Source organism: Plectrocnemia conspersa, unplaced genomic scaffold, assembly GCF_051122295.1.
Source record: "Plectrocnemia conspersa isolate PC_06_02 unplaced genomic scaffold, ASM5112229v1 ptg000007l, whole genome shotgun sequence".
In the NCBI taxonomy this organism is placed as follows: Eukaryota; Metazoa; Arthropoda; class Insecta; order Trichoptera; family Polycentropodidae; genus Plectrocnemia; species Plectrocnemia conspersa.
The window spans coordinates 2642753-2659534 of record NW_028277171.1 but is presented as its reverse complement, the minus strand read 5'-3'; the positions used below and the strand labels follow the sequence as shown (position 1 = coordinate 2659534).

Below are 16782 nucleotides of genomic sequence, written 5' to 3'. Positions count from 1 at the left end.
TTTTGTAGCATTTTACAATTTTTTCTGACTTTACACTTAAAAATAAACTATATAAATTTAAACATAATCAACAATAAAAATATTTTATTAAGGTAAAAGTATCGATTATCGATTATTATATATTAAAATTAAGTAATTTTGTGTTTGTTCCTAAAAAGCGCAAAATCGTTATACACACAGTAGTATTATAGATAGTCAAAATTAATAAAATAAAAATTCTAAGAATTTTACATAAGCCTGAGGATAATTTTAATTATTGAACGACAGTTTCTACAAATAATGAATATAAAAAGGTACGGCCTTTATCATTAGGATGTTTAAGTACTCCTTAAAACCACAATAAAGATATGCATCAAAGGGAATTATATTCAATATTGTAATTATATATATTTTATAATATAATAGTATTTATGTACATAAATCCAATTTGAGAATAATCCTTTTGTTCGTTATATAATCCATTTGACTAAGTAATAACGTGCTAAATAATTTCTGTAAATATTATAATGTTTATGATTCGACTGGTAATTATTATACATTATATATAAATTGTGCACATATTAGAATGTATATTTAGCGTACATATTTAATGTTATTATATATATAGTATAATATAGCATCATAAAACGTAATATTCCTTTTATGTAGTATATATTATATTGATATAAAATATAATAATTGTTCCATACAATTTTGTCTCTCATATTAAATATCGCATAATGAAACTGCTATAGTTCATCTTAATACAAATGAGTGAACGTTTAATGGTTGTAAATTATAACTTTTTAAATAAAATAGTAATGAACTACGATCATCATATAATACAATATAGCGTATCTTATAATATTGTTATTGATATTAAAATTGATTTTTCGGATAATAAAAAAAATATATAGGCCCTGTTTTTTATATTGATTGTGTAACAATATTATGATAGGCAGCAAGCGATATTCTAAGAATTTGTGAAACGATTTTTTACAAAGCGTTATTTCAAGATTGGTCCTATGTTTCTCTACCGTGGGTATTGCTTATATTATATTTTTTTTATAACCATCAAGAATATTTGCTTTATTTAACATAATAACGTATGGTAAAAAAATTAAATTGTTATTAATAGATATTTACACAATAAGTTGTTGGTCTCAAAATAACTTCCCAAATCTTACTAGGTATTGAAATAAGATTACTGCGAAATTTATAGAGAAATAAATTCCGGGAAAAACTCGAATTATCACTTCTTAGCGAAATATTGCTTCTACAGGTGTTTTTAAGTAATTATTAATTCATCTAAAAGGCAACATCCAAACGAATTTAATTATAAATAATGCATTGCTTATTGTATATTATTTTTTTAAAAACAAATTCGATTATTTTAACTGATAATAAATAGTATTATTGGATGTTAAAAACTGATAAAATTCTAGCACTTTTGGAATATACAGCAATACGGATATTTTAAGCTATCAATTTAAAATAAAAATATATACCATGGACAATTCTTAATTATTTGCTAATTGTTAGAGCCCAATCAGAGTGATGTATTTTGTGTGTTTAACATTTTCATCTGTTCTGAAGATAACCTTTTAAACGACAGGTTATCGTATTGTGTGTCCTCCTTGTATTCGAGCGTCTTGAAACAGTATCATTCTTCAACTTGTCCTTAGTTACTATTCAGTCTGCGGTGTGCATTTTTAGCGTTTCAAGTTTCCCGATAAGGTCTCCCTTACACACACTCACCGTTCGTTGATATGTAGAATGCATTTCTGAAACGCTGAAGCATTCTGCATTTCGTTCCGTTGCCAAACAAAGGTCGTTTGATCCTCTCTCGTATGTCAACGTGACAAATTATTCCGATTCCCATATGTAGGCATAGCACAAGGTTCGCCAGAGAAGCACATTGTGACGTCAACTAAGTGGGTTATCTACCTACAACATATATTTCACTGTGTATTCAATACTTCAACGCTTGCTTAATTTATGTTGTCAAAGCAAATCAATTTTGCTAAAAATGAGCATCCTTAAGTATAGGCTATATTTTGATGAGACCAAAAAACTTTTATTTGTATTGATGATACAACTAGTATTTGAGTCATTCCTTTTTATTTGATTTAAAGAATAAAGAAATTTTATTTTGGCCAGTGCACATATCGCTAAAAGCGATAATATGTTTTTGAATTGTAGATGTTTTAAAATTTAAACAACTTGTGATGCTCTGGATGCAGTTGGTTCATCCCAAGCATACATATGAATTTCATCATCGTGTAAATTGTGGAAACCTTGATTTAAAACATACATGTTTCGTTTATAATATGAAACAGAAACTGTCAATTTAGGGTAAGGTAGTGATTTTTGCAAATCAAATGTAAAATCAAAATAGTTTCATGGGGTTTTTGAGGCTAGCGCTTTATCTTCTTGTAAGGCTTTTCTAGCTAATTAGGCTTCTTTTAAATGAAGTTCATGTTGTTTCATCATTGAGCGAATTACACTTTTGGCACATGTCTTTACGTGGATGATGAAAGTGCAAATTAAAGTCTTTTGCGTTCCCCTGTAATTTCTCAGTCGCATTCTTTTTTTGGCACACTTCTGTGTAAAACCATTAGTCTGTAACTATGGAAATTTACTAACATAGCACGCTTTTTAATTTTTATTAAAATTATTTTATTTTGAGTGCACTTGCCTCACTTTCAAAATCATTGACCAAAATAAATTACTGATAAAAAAATCACACTGTTATTTATAGATATGATTGTAAATTGATTAAACACAGTAATTTAAAGATTATTTCTAATCAAAATTAGCTCCAACTCTTCATTATAAACTTAGTTATGTATTCTATGTGCACAAGGCTTATTTTTTTATCATATATCGCATTCTTTCAAATTATTTTACGGTATTTTTAAATTAATTGACAATCTGCGGAACATTTTATTTGTTTATTTTTACGTAAATATTACGTCATTATTTTCATTTTATTTATTTTTAAGTGTAAAAGTTTAAAATTGAAGGGAAAATCCAAAAAAAATATAATTTCATTGATAATTTATGAATCAAATGCCATTAGCATAAAAAACACCCACATTGTGTATGTAAAAGAATTATTTGAGGCCTTTCTCCAATGTTCTGATTTTTATGGAATGACAGATTATTTAAAAAAACTATTTAGTTTCGGTAGCTGTGATGTTATGATGTAGAAGTGGAGTGAAAAAATTTCCTTCCATTATATTTTGGTATTGTGGTAATCACATGGTAATTAAATTTTTGGAAGCAGTAGATACAAATCATTTGTTGATAAACTATATGTTTTATACCATGCGTTGCCAAAAAATGAAGTTTCATTTATGTGCAGAATCACTAGGCGTTGAGGTGCTTACGATGGCTAAGGAAAAAAAACATCTGCAGCCTTTTTATTAGATGTGAAGCTGTACATTGCAAATCGAAACATAATTATACTAGTTCAGGTTTTGTAGAAAGAAAACAGAATGTTAGACAGGGACGCCATTTCAGATTTTTCTAAGGGAAGGGAGGGAGTCAAAAGTGGCCATTTTGTAATTGTTTTTTTTTTATATTTCTATTTTATTAAGATTCATTGTATTTCATTAAAAGACATGCATTTTTCTGGCCAAACTCAAGAGGAAGGGGGAGAAAAAAACTCCCCGTAAATGACGTCCCCATTTAGAATTTAGAGTCGAATTAAGCATATCCAAACCGAATTTTAACCAATAGAAAATTTTCTGTATAATAAATTCCAAAAACCAGCAAAACGTCTATTTTGCGTTGCTCGAGACAAAAAATTCTTGTATGTGTTTTGATAGACCGTTGGCGTTCCATATGGCAATATGTAGTAAGTTTTTATATCGACTTCGAATGAAGCACATCTAAACTGAATTTTGGCCAATAGGAGAGCGCAAAAAACATTTATCCCTTCTCAGAAGTCAAAAATCTACGTCAAAAGCAATAAAATCGTGCCGTATTTATAAAAAATATAGCGTTTGTTATTTATTTATAAAACAACACAGAATACCGTGTATATATGTGTATGTATCTCTTATTTATGTGCATTAAGACATACTTTACTGTGATGTATACCAAGTGTACATGTCATATTAAATGCTTTTAGGGATTTTTTACGATACTCTTTCATAATAAATTAAATATTTACAACACATGTCTATTTTTGCGTTTTTTAGGGAGAAATACTTTCGTTGATGACTTGGAAGTTCAATCAAACAGGGATATGTAATGAAGCATAAGGGTTTTAAAAAGACTGCTTATGACACGTCCCTATTTTACCAGCGTAGTTATGGTCTTTCTGGTGAATTGCTTGATTACGGTTTTCATTTTGGTGTCTTTTGCAGATAATTATTTTCTATCTAACCAATTGTACTGCTTCTTTGAGCTTTTGAGCTCTGGAAAATGAATATAAACTAGCAATTTGATTGTCAAACGTTACAATATCATAAACTAGCAATCACACGACGATTTGACTTCAAGGTATGAGTTTGCTTAAGGCTTAACTTATCTGCCAATTTTATTTTATATAATTATTGATTAGGTTTTGATAAAAACGATGTTTTATTGAAAGTTGTCTCTTAACCATAATCAAGAGATAAATACGTAAAATATGAATCAAGAATATTTTTGCATTTATAAAGTAGCGTTTTGTGCGCTTCTATATTTATTATTATGAATCCGCAGGAAAATATTGAAATGTTGAGTGTGCTGAATCAAAAAGTTTGTAAACCTCTCAGGAGTTTCACCCTCACTTTTCAATGATGATACTATGGTGATTTAATATCACATCTATGTATATGTATGTATGCTTATACAATTTTGTATACTATTTCTAATTTTTTATGTATACTATTAGTAAACTTTAAATATTTATTTTGTATTAATTTGAAATATTCCACATTTTAGTTGAACATTGATATAAAATACCAAAATATCCCTTTGCTTAACAATTTCTTTCCAAATATCCAGACACTAAATTTTAGTACTATTGCGACTAAACGCTACGCCCATATTGCGACCATAAATCTTTTATTTTAAAGAATAATTTCAGGGAAAAGTATTTTTCGAAAATGTGTCTTTCTTTTTGTTTAATTTATTAAGTTATTATTTTATGATATAATAGTTTAATTTAGTTCTGGGAACTCTCAACCACGCATTTAACTAGGCTACTAAGAATAAGTAGCTTATATATCATTAATAATGTATACCGTAGCGTTATTCGGTCGTGGTATGTGTTTATAAACACGTGTATACTTTGCGTACGCATATTTGATTTGGTCTCTCTCGCAAAAGTAATATTTGCACAATCGAAAAAAGGCAAACTGTTTACCAGAACGATTTGTTTATTTATAATAAAAACTTTTTTCGGCTCCGGCCTTAACAATAAAATACAGTTTTTTAAGGTAGAATAATATTTACTCCAAATTGTCTCATGTCGCAACTTTTTAAAAAAAATCTTTACAATCTGTTTATATGTGAAAAATGAGTATTTTTTTGATTATGATATTGCTATGTAAGGAAAACTTCCCATTGGATGCCTTTCCATATTTATTATACACAACATCTAATTTATTTTATCAAATGCTAATTTAATATTTTACAATGATCAGATCAGATGGTCTAAATCGTTTAAGTCGTCTGGTCATTTTGTTTAAGTGGAGTTTTATTCTGTCTTTAGCAGAAAGCGTCAATGATGAGTAAAGATCTTGAATTTTAATGTTAGTCGCTTGAAAATATTCTTCTTCAATTTTTTTCTTCTTCGTAATGTTAAATATTGTTTTTTATTATTACTGTTGTGCCTCCGTGTGCAGTTCCATTTGAGTGTCTCGTGGAATAAACGCAGTATCCAGGTATTTTGAATAAAGTTTTATCCGTGAAATGACTTTCGGAGACCAGCAAGACGACTATTTTATGTTGTTCGAGAAAAAAAGTATTTCTTGCCTGTGTTGCGATATACCGTTGGCGTTCCATAAGGCAATATGTAGTAAGACAGATAGCTTACAATTTTATAGACAACTACTATTAGTATGTTGAGCATAGTACTCATTTATTGCATTAGCTCTTTCATCGTTTTTCATTGTCATAATATTTCGATCGGTTGCATAGCATAATTTATAACTTTTTGTGCATACATTGGTTTGTACTCGGTTGACGAAGGTTTTGTTCGAAATTGTGGATGCTGTTTTTGTTGGAATTTTTGTATTGTATATCATAAGTTTAGTCTCTTTTTTGAAATTTGCTTGTTAAATGCATTCCTGCAACACTTGCCACACCTTTGTGATTTATTACAATAATTTTTATTTATTTTTTATCAAATTTTACAATCGTATTTAATAATATATATATTTATTATTTTGTTTTGGTTCCATAACAATGTAAAACAGTGACAGTGTTTATTGTAAAATTTTGTAAAATTTTGGAGATATTTCTCACAATGTGTCTTTCATATTTTAGTTCTTCCCTTAATGATTCTTGGTCGGACGATTCCTGTAGATTTTTTAATAATACTGTTTTTTATATAAATAAAATGTGCTGTATGTAAGTTTTTAGTTGAATTTTAACCTCTTGGTTGTTGGTTGTCTTGATTGTATATTCGATAGTAATCGAGCTTAATAACGTTATTAAAGGTTTAATATCTTTGACCCCCCGCTACGAAGATCGGTGGTGGTTTTAGTTCATCTCTGATACAGGTTTTTATATGTGTTCCGTTGTGATCTTCGAGTCCATTGTATCTGTTTTTTGTTTGTGCTCCCCCGAGATAGTGATTGTTTATTTTGTTTGGACTATGTCTCTTTCTATTGCTTGTTGTCACTGTTTGTCATTCTAGGGTAGTCCATTTTTTTGCGCCAGTGGCGCGATGCACTGCCGCGATAACGGTAATTTTTTTATACACGCGCACTCACTAATAATACTTGTTTGTAACATCTGTCGCAACTTGCTACTTAATTGCGCGTAATAAACATGTTGATGAAAATTTAATAAACATGTTTATGATAAGTTTTTGATGATTTTAGATTTATATTTAAAAACATAGTAAAAATATTTTTAATTAAAATTATTAGCCAATATTTGGCATTCCTAGCCTCAAAAGGGCAGTGTCTGATTAATATCTATCGCCGTAGTAGAGGTCTTCCGATCTTCTCTCTATTTTAAACACTTTTTATTTATCTTGGAGCTCTAAAGTTCTGGAAAATATCTATAAAGGGACATATCAATAGATATTAATTTTATCCATATTGTTACTAATTGCATTCCAACATGATTCACAGATCCTTAACATCGAATCTGTATTGCCAATATTACCAATGATTATATAAACGTGTTTTTATTTTAATTTTTCAATGTGTTGTATGTTGTTATATAGACTTTATGTATTTATATAGTCTAATATGTATTTACATAGACTTTATTTACTTCACGCAGCCTAACTTGAATGTCACATAATTTTTAACAGCGTAAAATGTATTATTATTCTTTGAATTACGGTTTTAAATACGTTGAATTTTGTAAATTTTACAACGTTTCGGCTAAAATAACACACGGCATTCTCAGATTTTAGTTAACGTGTTTTTAATACCACATAATGTAACAATAACGCGTCACGGAAAATATAGTATTTATTAAAAAAAAAAACAGATCTGTTTTTAAAGGTTTATATATTTTTTAAATTTGCTTAAAATTTTTTTACTTGAATATGGTTTTTTGCGTTTATGTATGTAAAACATGTTTGTATACTTTACATTTTTAATTTTCTCTGTACTAAGAACTACAGCTATTTATTCCTTGTAAACATATATATAAATTTTATTTTTTTAACATCCTTATCTTTTCAAATATAGTATGATATTTATTATAAAAATAGTTTTAATGAGACAATTTGATATTACTAATGCATAGTGCGTTTAATTTATTGCTGATAAAATTTCACCAGAAGCCAAACCCATGTATTTTAATTATATCACACATCAAACAAAAAGGGTTAATTATCCATTTTGCATCTGGATATCGAATGTCGCGTTTGTGAGAAATAGAAGGTTTAGTAAATAATGAACTTCCGTCGAAAGCTACATTTTCACTTAATTACGCCATATGGAGTTTCCGACGACAATAAAGCGTCGTTTTTATGTGCTAAAATTATATTATAATACACACAGACACGTACTACGTTCCAGGGCTTTACATAAATAAAAGCATATGGCTTTTTCACGAGATAAAGCGCATAATCTTATCGCAAAGTGTCATCTAGTATAAATTATTTATCAAACGTAAGCCATAATACGCACAACCTGTGTAAAAATTCAATTACTACACATACGTATTATATTATATATTACTTAAAAATATAAACTTCGTTAAATCGATAAAGGCAACGATATATATATATATATATGTATATGCGCGTTTGTTTTGTTTCACGCATCAATGGATAGACCTTCTTTCATAATATTATTGATCCATAGAACACATCAAAAGGTTTATATGTACTTGTTTTTTCGCTGTTTTCATTCACTGAATAAATATATTGAGAAGGCTAAGCGAAAATTGTAAATGGGAAAACAACCTTATTTATTCACTGCTCGTTTCATAAACATCATATTGAAAAGCAAATTTATAAATCTAATCGGCATATTTGAAAATATATAAATTATAAGAAAAACAGGGCCTAATTAAAATTATTATGTATTTCGTACCCTTATAGAGAATCATCATCATCATAAACTCAAAGACAGTTGATTAAATTATATATGTAATATAATATTTTCATGTGGTTTTTATGTAACGTCATAAGTTATTCACTCTTTTTATACTGGGTTATATCTAGGTTGATTATACAGGATTCAAATTCAATTCACGTAGCAGAAGTAAATTTATCATTAAAATTACGTTATTACTAAAATAGCGAACCGTGCTGTCAGAGATACCAGTCGCCTAAAGCTATGTTATAAATATTTTACAATTGAATAAAAACATCTTTTTGAATTCCAGATTGGTTTCAAATTTTATAAATGTAATAAGAAAATTAGCCGTAGGGCTTACGTCTGTCATATTGCATCGGTAAATTTATATATAAATATATATATATAATAGTAAAAAACTCTCATTTTTTTTGCCACACATAAATTGTTTTGCAACAATTTAGTCTATGTAAAAATTTATAAATTGTTCTACACCGATCCTTAATTGTTAAAGAGTTCTCATGTTATTTTATAACATGTTAAGTTGTTTCATATGAAATGGAGAATTTTTAGTGAGAAAATTTTTTTTTTATTTTTTTATAAAATACAACAATATTATTTACTCGCGTTATTGTGGTGTTTTTAAATAGTCTGCTTAAATATAATATAATATTTAAGAACTTTAACTACATTTTAAATTGTATTGTGTATTAACATTTAAAATCAAATACGTATAACAAATATGTAGTTTCACTTTAATAAAATTATTCGAACTTCATATAGTAGAACTTCATACAAGCAAATTGTCTAATTTTGTAAAATACAACAATATTATTCTAATGCATCATAATCGATTATGCAGATTTTAAATATTCTACAAATATGAAATAAAATATTTGAGTAATTCATATTTCTAATAAATATGATGACTAAAAGCAGTCGCGTAGCTATGGTGGGGCGAGGAAGGCGGGCCCGGGCGGCACTTGCTTAAGGGCGGCATATTTTCGATGGGATCGTTTAGTGTGGTACTTAATTCTAAATGTACTAATATATATATATATATATATATATATATATATATATATGAATCCCGAGATTTCAATATATATATATATATATATATATATATATATATATATATATATATATATATATATATATATATATATATATATATATATATATATATATATATATATATATATATATATATATATATATATATATATATATATATATATATATATATATATATATATATATATATTGAAATCTCGGGATTCATCGCGATTTATGCTTACTTGTATTCTATATTTCGGTCGTGATTTTCCGGCCATGATCACGAATTGTTTGTGACCGCCGCTCTTGTCCTTGACCTTGTCATATATACTCTTTCCGGTGGGGCATTATTAATTATATTAATTAATTGTCCATTTGTCTTGGATGAGTCATTTGTGTCTGTGTTAATGTTTTTGTCTAATGGTGTGGCAATTAGGCCAGTGACATTTTTTTGTGAATTTATTTTTCGTAACGACTCTAAATTCGGAAGCCAAGATTTTTATAATATGCTACTATCATCTCTTTTGTTCATAGCGATTTTTTGTGGATTTCTATTTCGAGTGCTTCTCGTTTCGTACGAAAAAAAGGGTTTTTTATATTAGCTATGGTTTTTGTGCTGCTAAAATCAATTTTATGGTCTTCTGTGAAACTGTGTTCGGCTAAAGTAGAATTGCTCTTGAATTTTTTTACATCATTTTTATGTTCATTTTCTGTGTGTGCGATGCGTCTGTTAGATTGTCCAATGTAGATTTTTTCGCAATCTGCACATGAGATTTTATATACCCCTTGGGATTCATTTTTTAGATGATCTTTCCCGTTTGGGAGCATTGAAGTAATTTTGTTTTTGGACTGAAAAATAGTTCTGATATTGTGCTTCGTTAGGGTTCTTCTGATCTTTTCTGTTACCCCTTGGATGTATGGAGGACGTGCATGTCCTATGTAATTTTTTTCAATTTTCTTCTTTGTTTCTTTCAAGTTTTCTTTTATAAAACCATTTGATTGTAGTGCTATTTTCACGGTTTTGAGTTCATCGTCGATATGTTCTTTGTCGGCTAATATTTTAGCTCTATTGAATAGAGCTAAAATATGCTACCGATTTGATCTGTGCCGAATGGTGGTGGGAATTTGCATGTAGATACCTATTGGTGTGTGTACTTTTTCGGAATACTGTGTGTCCTAGATAGCCGTCTTTTTTATGATTAGTGTGTAATGTTTTATAGTAAATTTTATTTTTGGATGTTGGGTGTTGAGAAAATTAAGAACCCTAACGAAGCACAATATCAGAAAGATATGCTGATTTTATGACCATGCAAAAATTGTATAGGGGGAGGTGGCAATTTTAAGGATCGCCCCGGGCACCACATACCCTAGCTACGCCACTGACTAAAAGACTTGCTGTCGTTGCGACCCTAAATTTAACAGAAGCTATACACATAAAAATCTAAGTATGGTGTGTAGTAACACTTGTTATATATTACATAATTGGCTGAATTCTTAATCAAATATGAAACGCTATATTTTTATTAAAACTACAATTTTAATATTCAAAATATACTCGAAATACAGAACTAGTTTTTAGCTAAAGGTTGTTTATTAAAAAAAAATTATTAGCTGTGAATTCGTTGCTGATTTCATAATTACAATTTTATATTGCAAGAAATTAAACTAAACGTTTAATAAGCTGATAATATATATAATAATATGGGGGGTGTAGTAATATAAAGTATATTTTCTATGCATAGAATCAAGATTTCGATGTAATGGTTTTGCATGGTTAAAGATGTGATTGATGAAAAATTATTATAAATTACCACCATACTTTTTATGCATGCTTACTATATAAACATTATCTTGATATGTATATATATATAGTAAGAATGTACACTTGGTGTACATCACAGTATGACTTAATTCCCATAAATAAGAGATACATACATGTTTTTAAACGGTATTCTATGTTGTTTTATAAATAGATAGCAATCATATAGAACTGTTACTCCTCGTAGACTTTGAAACGTTACTAATTTTACTTTTCTGTCTGTTCATGCGGTACCCATTTGTCCATTTTTCCCCCTTTGATATGGCACCCAGATGTCGTAAAGCGGTTGTTTGTAAATTAGCTTTAATTATTTATACATTTATATATATCATTCTTCATCAACAGCAAATAAATTACTAATTCTCTGACTAACAGTACGTAAATCAAATCCCAAAATTTATATTTTTGTGGCCTGCGCCGCAGTGTTTATTTACTACGATTTTTTAAATGACACACTTATTATTTAAGAGTTAGATTATTAGTTTGATTGTTTATTACTATCATTATCAGTATATAGAGAGATGAAATTAATAGTAACAGTTACAGTTATGGTAATAAAGACTAAAATAATGGCACCGACTGATTTTTTAAACTATTTAAACTAATCATTTAAAATTATTTCACGCGTGTTTTTAATTTAAATAATAGTAAAAAACAACTGAATAGAATTTTCTTCTTTATTATACAGTTGACAGCTTCTCCCACGCGTATAATACAATTATGTAAATTTATGTAAAAAAAACGTCATGGATATAATTTTATTCGATAATGGAGTACTTACTTTTCTGGTTCACTGATAATGACAGATTTTGTTCAAGAAGACTATTGTTGCGATTTTGATTGATATGAATTATAAGAGTTCTCTCAATTGTAATTCAACGAATCATACTTTTTTGAACCATATTGTATGCATTATAATATGTGTAGAACGCTTTATATAGATGGTTTTGCCTCTTGGATTTCTTTCTTTTATTTTTCCGTTTTCAACCGATATTCACGTATTCGTTTATGGGAATGTAAATATAAAAGCTGGCGTTTTCGAGCGAATGTAAAATTAAAATTCTCTAGCAAACAATATAATAAAAGATGCTCTCGCGTAAAACATCACGGGCGGTGTGAAATATTTTATATTATTTAGAAAATTCACAATTTTCTTATATATTAATATATGCTGAATAAAATAGACTAAAAGCTATTAGAATAGCCAATATTGTGTATGAACGTATTTTTTTTCCAAAAAAGATCAAATAAAGTGTTTGTGCATGGCGCAGAACAATTTATAATATGCATTCAAGCAAAGCATGTTTATTCATCTCTTAATGGCATATGTTTTATATGTGATTTATTTATTTATATTATTTTTTTAGATTTCGCGATCCTGAGATAACATGGGACCAGGGCACGTTAGGAGAAAGGACCGCGGGGTAGGGGGGTGGCGACCCGAAGGGGTTCTGCCCCCCGAGAACCAAACCACTCACGTTTCAACTGGTAAGTATTTTTAATAACTACACTCGAACCATATCACAAGAGTACTCATTCAATAAGTTAATTTTTCACTTAAGCCCACTTACATAATAAGCATATTTTTTTAACGCGTAATAAATATAAAAGAGACATACTCAAATTACAGGAACAATGTTATTAATATAATTATAAATATAATTTTTGTATATATCGTATTACACAATATCCTTTACATCATTGTTATCTTCACAACAATGTAAAATAACTAATACAAATTTCAGGAAACATCAACAACTTACATAAATATAAACACATATAATCATGGAACTTTTGGCAACTTGTATCTCGTGTTATAGCAGTAAAACATTTTTATATATTAGCTGTAGAAAGGAAAAATTTAAATAAAATACATAAAGAAAAATTATAAATATAAATATATAGTTTGGATTAAAAAAATTTAAGATATAATTTTGTCAATCCATACACCAATAACACGTTAAATTAGGGATTTTAATTAAAATATTTACTTATTGAAATTAATTTATATTCATATATTCTGTATCAATATTATTTCAAATAATTCACCACATTTTCTCAATCTTTTTTATTTTTAAATATTAAAATTGTTTAGAGATTTTAGGGTTTAGGTAGCTTTATACTAATGCTTTATTTAATTTTTTGTGTGAATTATATTCGTCGCATTTTTGTTGGAAGTTTTCTATTATTTTACATTTTCTAACATTCAATTTTCTTCGGCTTCTTGAATTTTATTATATGAGTATGAATATTTTTCATTCATTAGCTTAATTTTTCCTTTGCGATCCATTGTTGCTTTGAACTGACTTCTTAGCCTCGAGGCTTTTTTCATCATTTAGAACAGTAATTATCCGTGAGGTCCGAAAGCTTGGCGTCATAGATCTAATTTTGTTTTAGATGATGATGTTTTTATATAACACAAATATGTTGATAAGAAACCTTAATGGGTTTTTAGTTTTTAAAGAATTGAACATGATAGCCGACTAGATTGATCAATAAATTAAACCGAGACACTTAAAAGATCTATTTTATATAATAAGTTTCAAGACGGCTGTTATGTCTTCAAAAACCCTCATAATTGATAAAAAAATAATATTCATAAGAATTTAATTCTCATTTTTAAACGATTTTTACTTCTTAATTTTTTTTTAATTAAAAAAAAATTTAATAGCTGCGATTTTGAAACAATATAGTGGATTTGTATGTCTTACGAACATAGCCGAGATTTTTAAATATTTATATCAATAATAAGTTTCATGATGATATCATTAAAACTACAGCAGTTTCTTTACATAAATGACCAAAAAATATAAAAAAAAATTGTATTTAATTTTTATTTGTAATGATTTTTCCTCTTATCAATTATTTTTCTATGATTTTTATCAACATAGTTACGATTTTTATTCAATGTTTTAATTGGCGCCATATTGAAACAAGCTAGCTAATGAACAAAGATTTTTTAAAGAAAGTTTCATATCGACTTCTTAGATCAAACCGAATTAATTTTTTGAAGATTAAATTCAACAAGTAATAGTAAGTTATTTTAACAATAACAATTTTTTTTTGATTTAGTGTTGAATATTTAAATTTTTATCTATTTTTTATCATTTATTCGCGTAGGCAAATATTAAATATTATATTTTCCCACGCGAAAAGCAGTAATAAAATAAATAATAATACGAGATTATTCATGTGGTTCGTTTTATTAAAGGTTAAATATAAGGGCTCTCAATTGTCAAATTTTATTCAGATTTGCTCAGTTTTTGTTGTTGATTACAAACACTTGTCAGACGGAAGTCTCTTGGGAAAATGCTTCAGTGAGTTTCCTAATTACATATTTTTTAACCGAGGATAATCAGTCTAATCAGACACGATAAAAAATTCTCAACATCAGGGTTCAATGGGATTCGAACTTATTTTTTTCATGTATCAAATCAAATTAAACCACATAAACCATATAGTGTGCTGTTTATTTAATATCAAAAGCACATAAGCGTTTTAACATGTTTGAACCTTTCTACAAATATTTCATTGAAAATCAAACTTTCCATTGTGTTCATACTTTTTTACATACATCTACTCCTATTTTCATTCCCACGACTGAACCTATTCTCAACCCAAATCATAATATTTCTACCACAAGAGCGGTGGTAATTTCTCTTAAATATAAACCACGATTAAATATTTTATATTACATACTATATGTATGTGAATCATAATATCCACAGTCAAAAGTACACAGTCCATTCATTCACAATATATAACAGACATTTTTTTAAATAAGCTCTCAGGTTTCTCGCCTTGTTTAGATAAGAATTTAATTAAGTCCTTTCACTCAAATTTATTTATATTGTTTTTTTTATATATCTGGTTGTATTTTATCTTTTTAAATTTACGCTACTCTTATAAGTGTAAATGTTCCGAACTGTAGAAGTGATTAGTTAATTGAAATTAACTTATGAATATTTTACAAGTAATTAAAACAGATTGTTAAACATTGATTAAAGATTTGGCACCACTTAATTATTTAATTTGTTAAGCGTTTGATTATACATACCATAAAATTAAATTTAGAGTTGAGTTTTGCGCTTTACGTTATTAATATTATGTTTTAAAACAGAAAAATATTTTTTTCAAATAAAAATTGCTAAAACAATATTTTTTCTGTATAAAAGTCGTTACAAATGAAATTGATTTTAGTAGTATTTTTTGAGCAAGATTTTTTATACCTCGAATATAATATTATATATTTTTATTAAGGTTTTTTTTTTAAATTGACTTATCGCTGTAAGCAAAAAACTATAAGCGCATATTAAAAAACTATAAGTTTACATATTAATCATATAATTTATTATTAGTAGCAAAAAAAATATTAGGTGTAATCTTAGGGAAATATTTTTTTTCATTTATTTCGTGTGATATTTTGGGGTGAAATTTGTTAAAGAGACTTTCTAAAAGCCTATATGATTGATCTAAGCTCAAACCCACATTACGTCATTGCTACGTCTACCAATGATTGAATAATCGCCGTTACTCAAAATAAATTCTTGGGGTTTTAAGTTATTTACGTTGAGTCAGTATATATACAGTTTGTATAATTATTGTTATATTCTTCGTTACCTTGTCTGCTTCCGAATAGTTCAGTTATCTTCAAAAATATGTTTGAACGTCGATTAGAGATGACATAAAGAGAGAAGCAGCTGATTTCTCGGTCTTCTCCACATCTGATGGTCAGAGTTGCTTTACTTTGTTTCGAGTTTAGATAAATTCTTTTATGTCCAATCTTGAAAGCTCAGGTGGAAATTTTTTATTTATATAAAAAAGACCATCAAAATTTCCGCCCAATGCGTCGAATTGTGAATACTCATGGCATTAGTTTATGACGCTTTTAACGCGTAAAATTCTTTTTTATTCTTAATTTTTTTTAATATCTGAAGATCGTTATTTATATTTTTTAACACTATGTTTTGCTCGCAATTTAAATTGTAATTAATGATTTTCCTGTGATTATTTTTTGTATATCTTTGTGAAATAATTATTGAAATCTATCATTATGTATATAAAAATAAACAATAATTAGAATACATATTCTATAATAGAATATGCTTAATAATAGTAATGTTTAGCATACACGTAATTTGGGAAACGATGCCACAGCGTGCGTACCCAATTATGTATGATTGATACCGACATTTATAATATTTCATGGTTTTTATT

The 16782-nt window shown here is 27.8% G+C and overlaps 1 protein-coding gene across 2 annotated transcripts in view; it reads left to right on the top strand.

Moving 5' to 3' along the window:
- The window catches only part of LOC148233666 (muscle, skeletal receptor tyrosine protein kinase-like), a 67521-nt gene that overhangs the window by 21012 nt on the left and 29727 nt on the right, over positions 1-16782 (top strand). For both annotated transcript variants that reach the window (XM_088188998.1, XM_088188997.1), the window contains exon 2: positions 12933-13053. In XM_088188998.1, the coding sequence (XP_088045124.1) occupies positions 12954-13053 (100 nt within the window). In that variant the 5' untranslated portion in view covers positions 12933-12953. The remainder of the gene's footprint in view (positions 1-12932; positions 13054-16782) is intronic.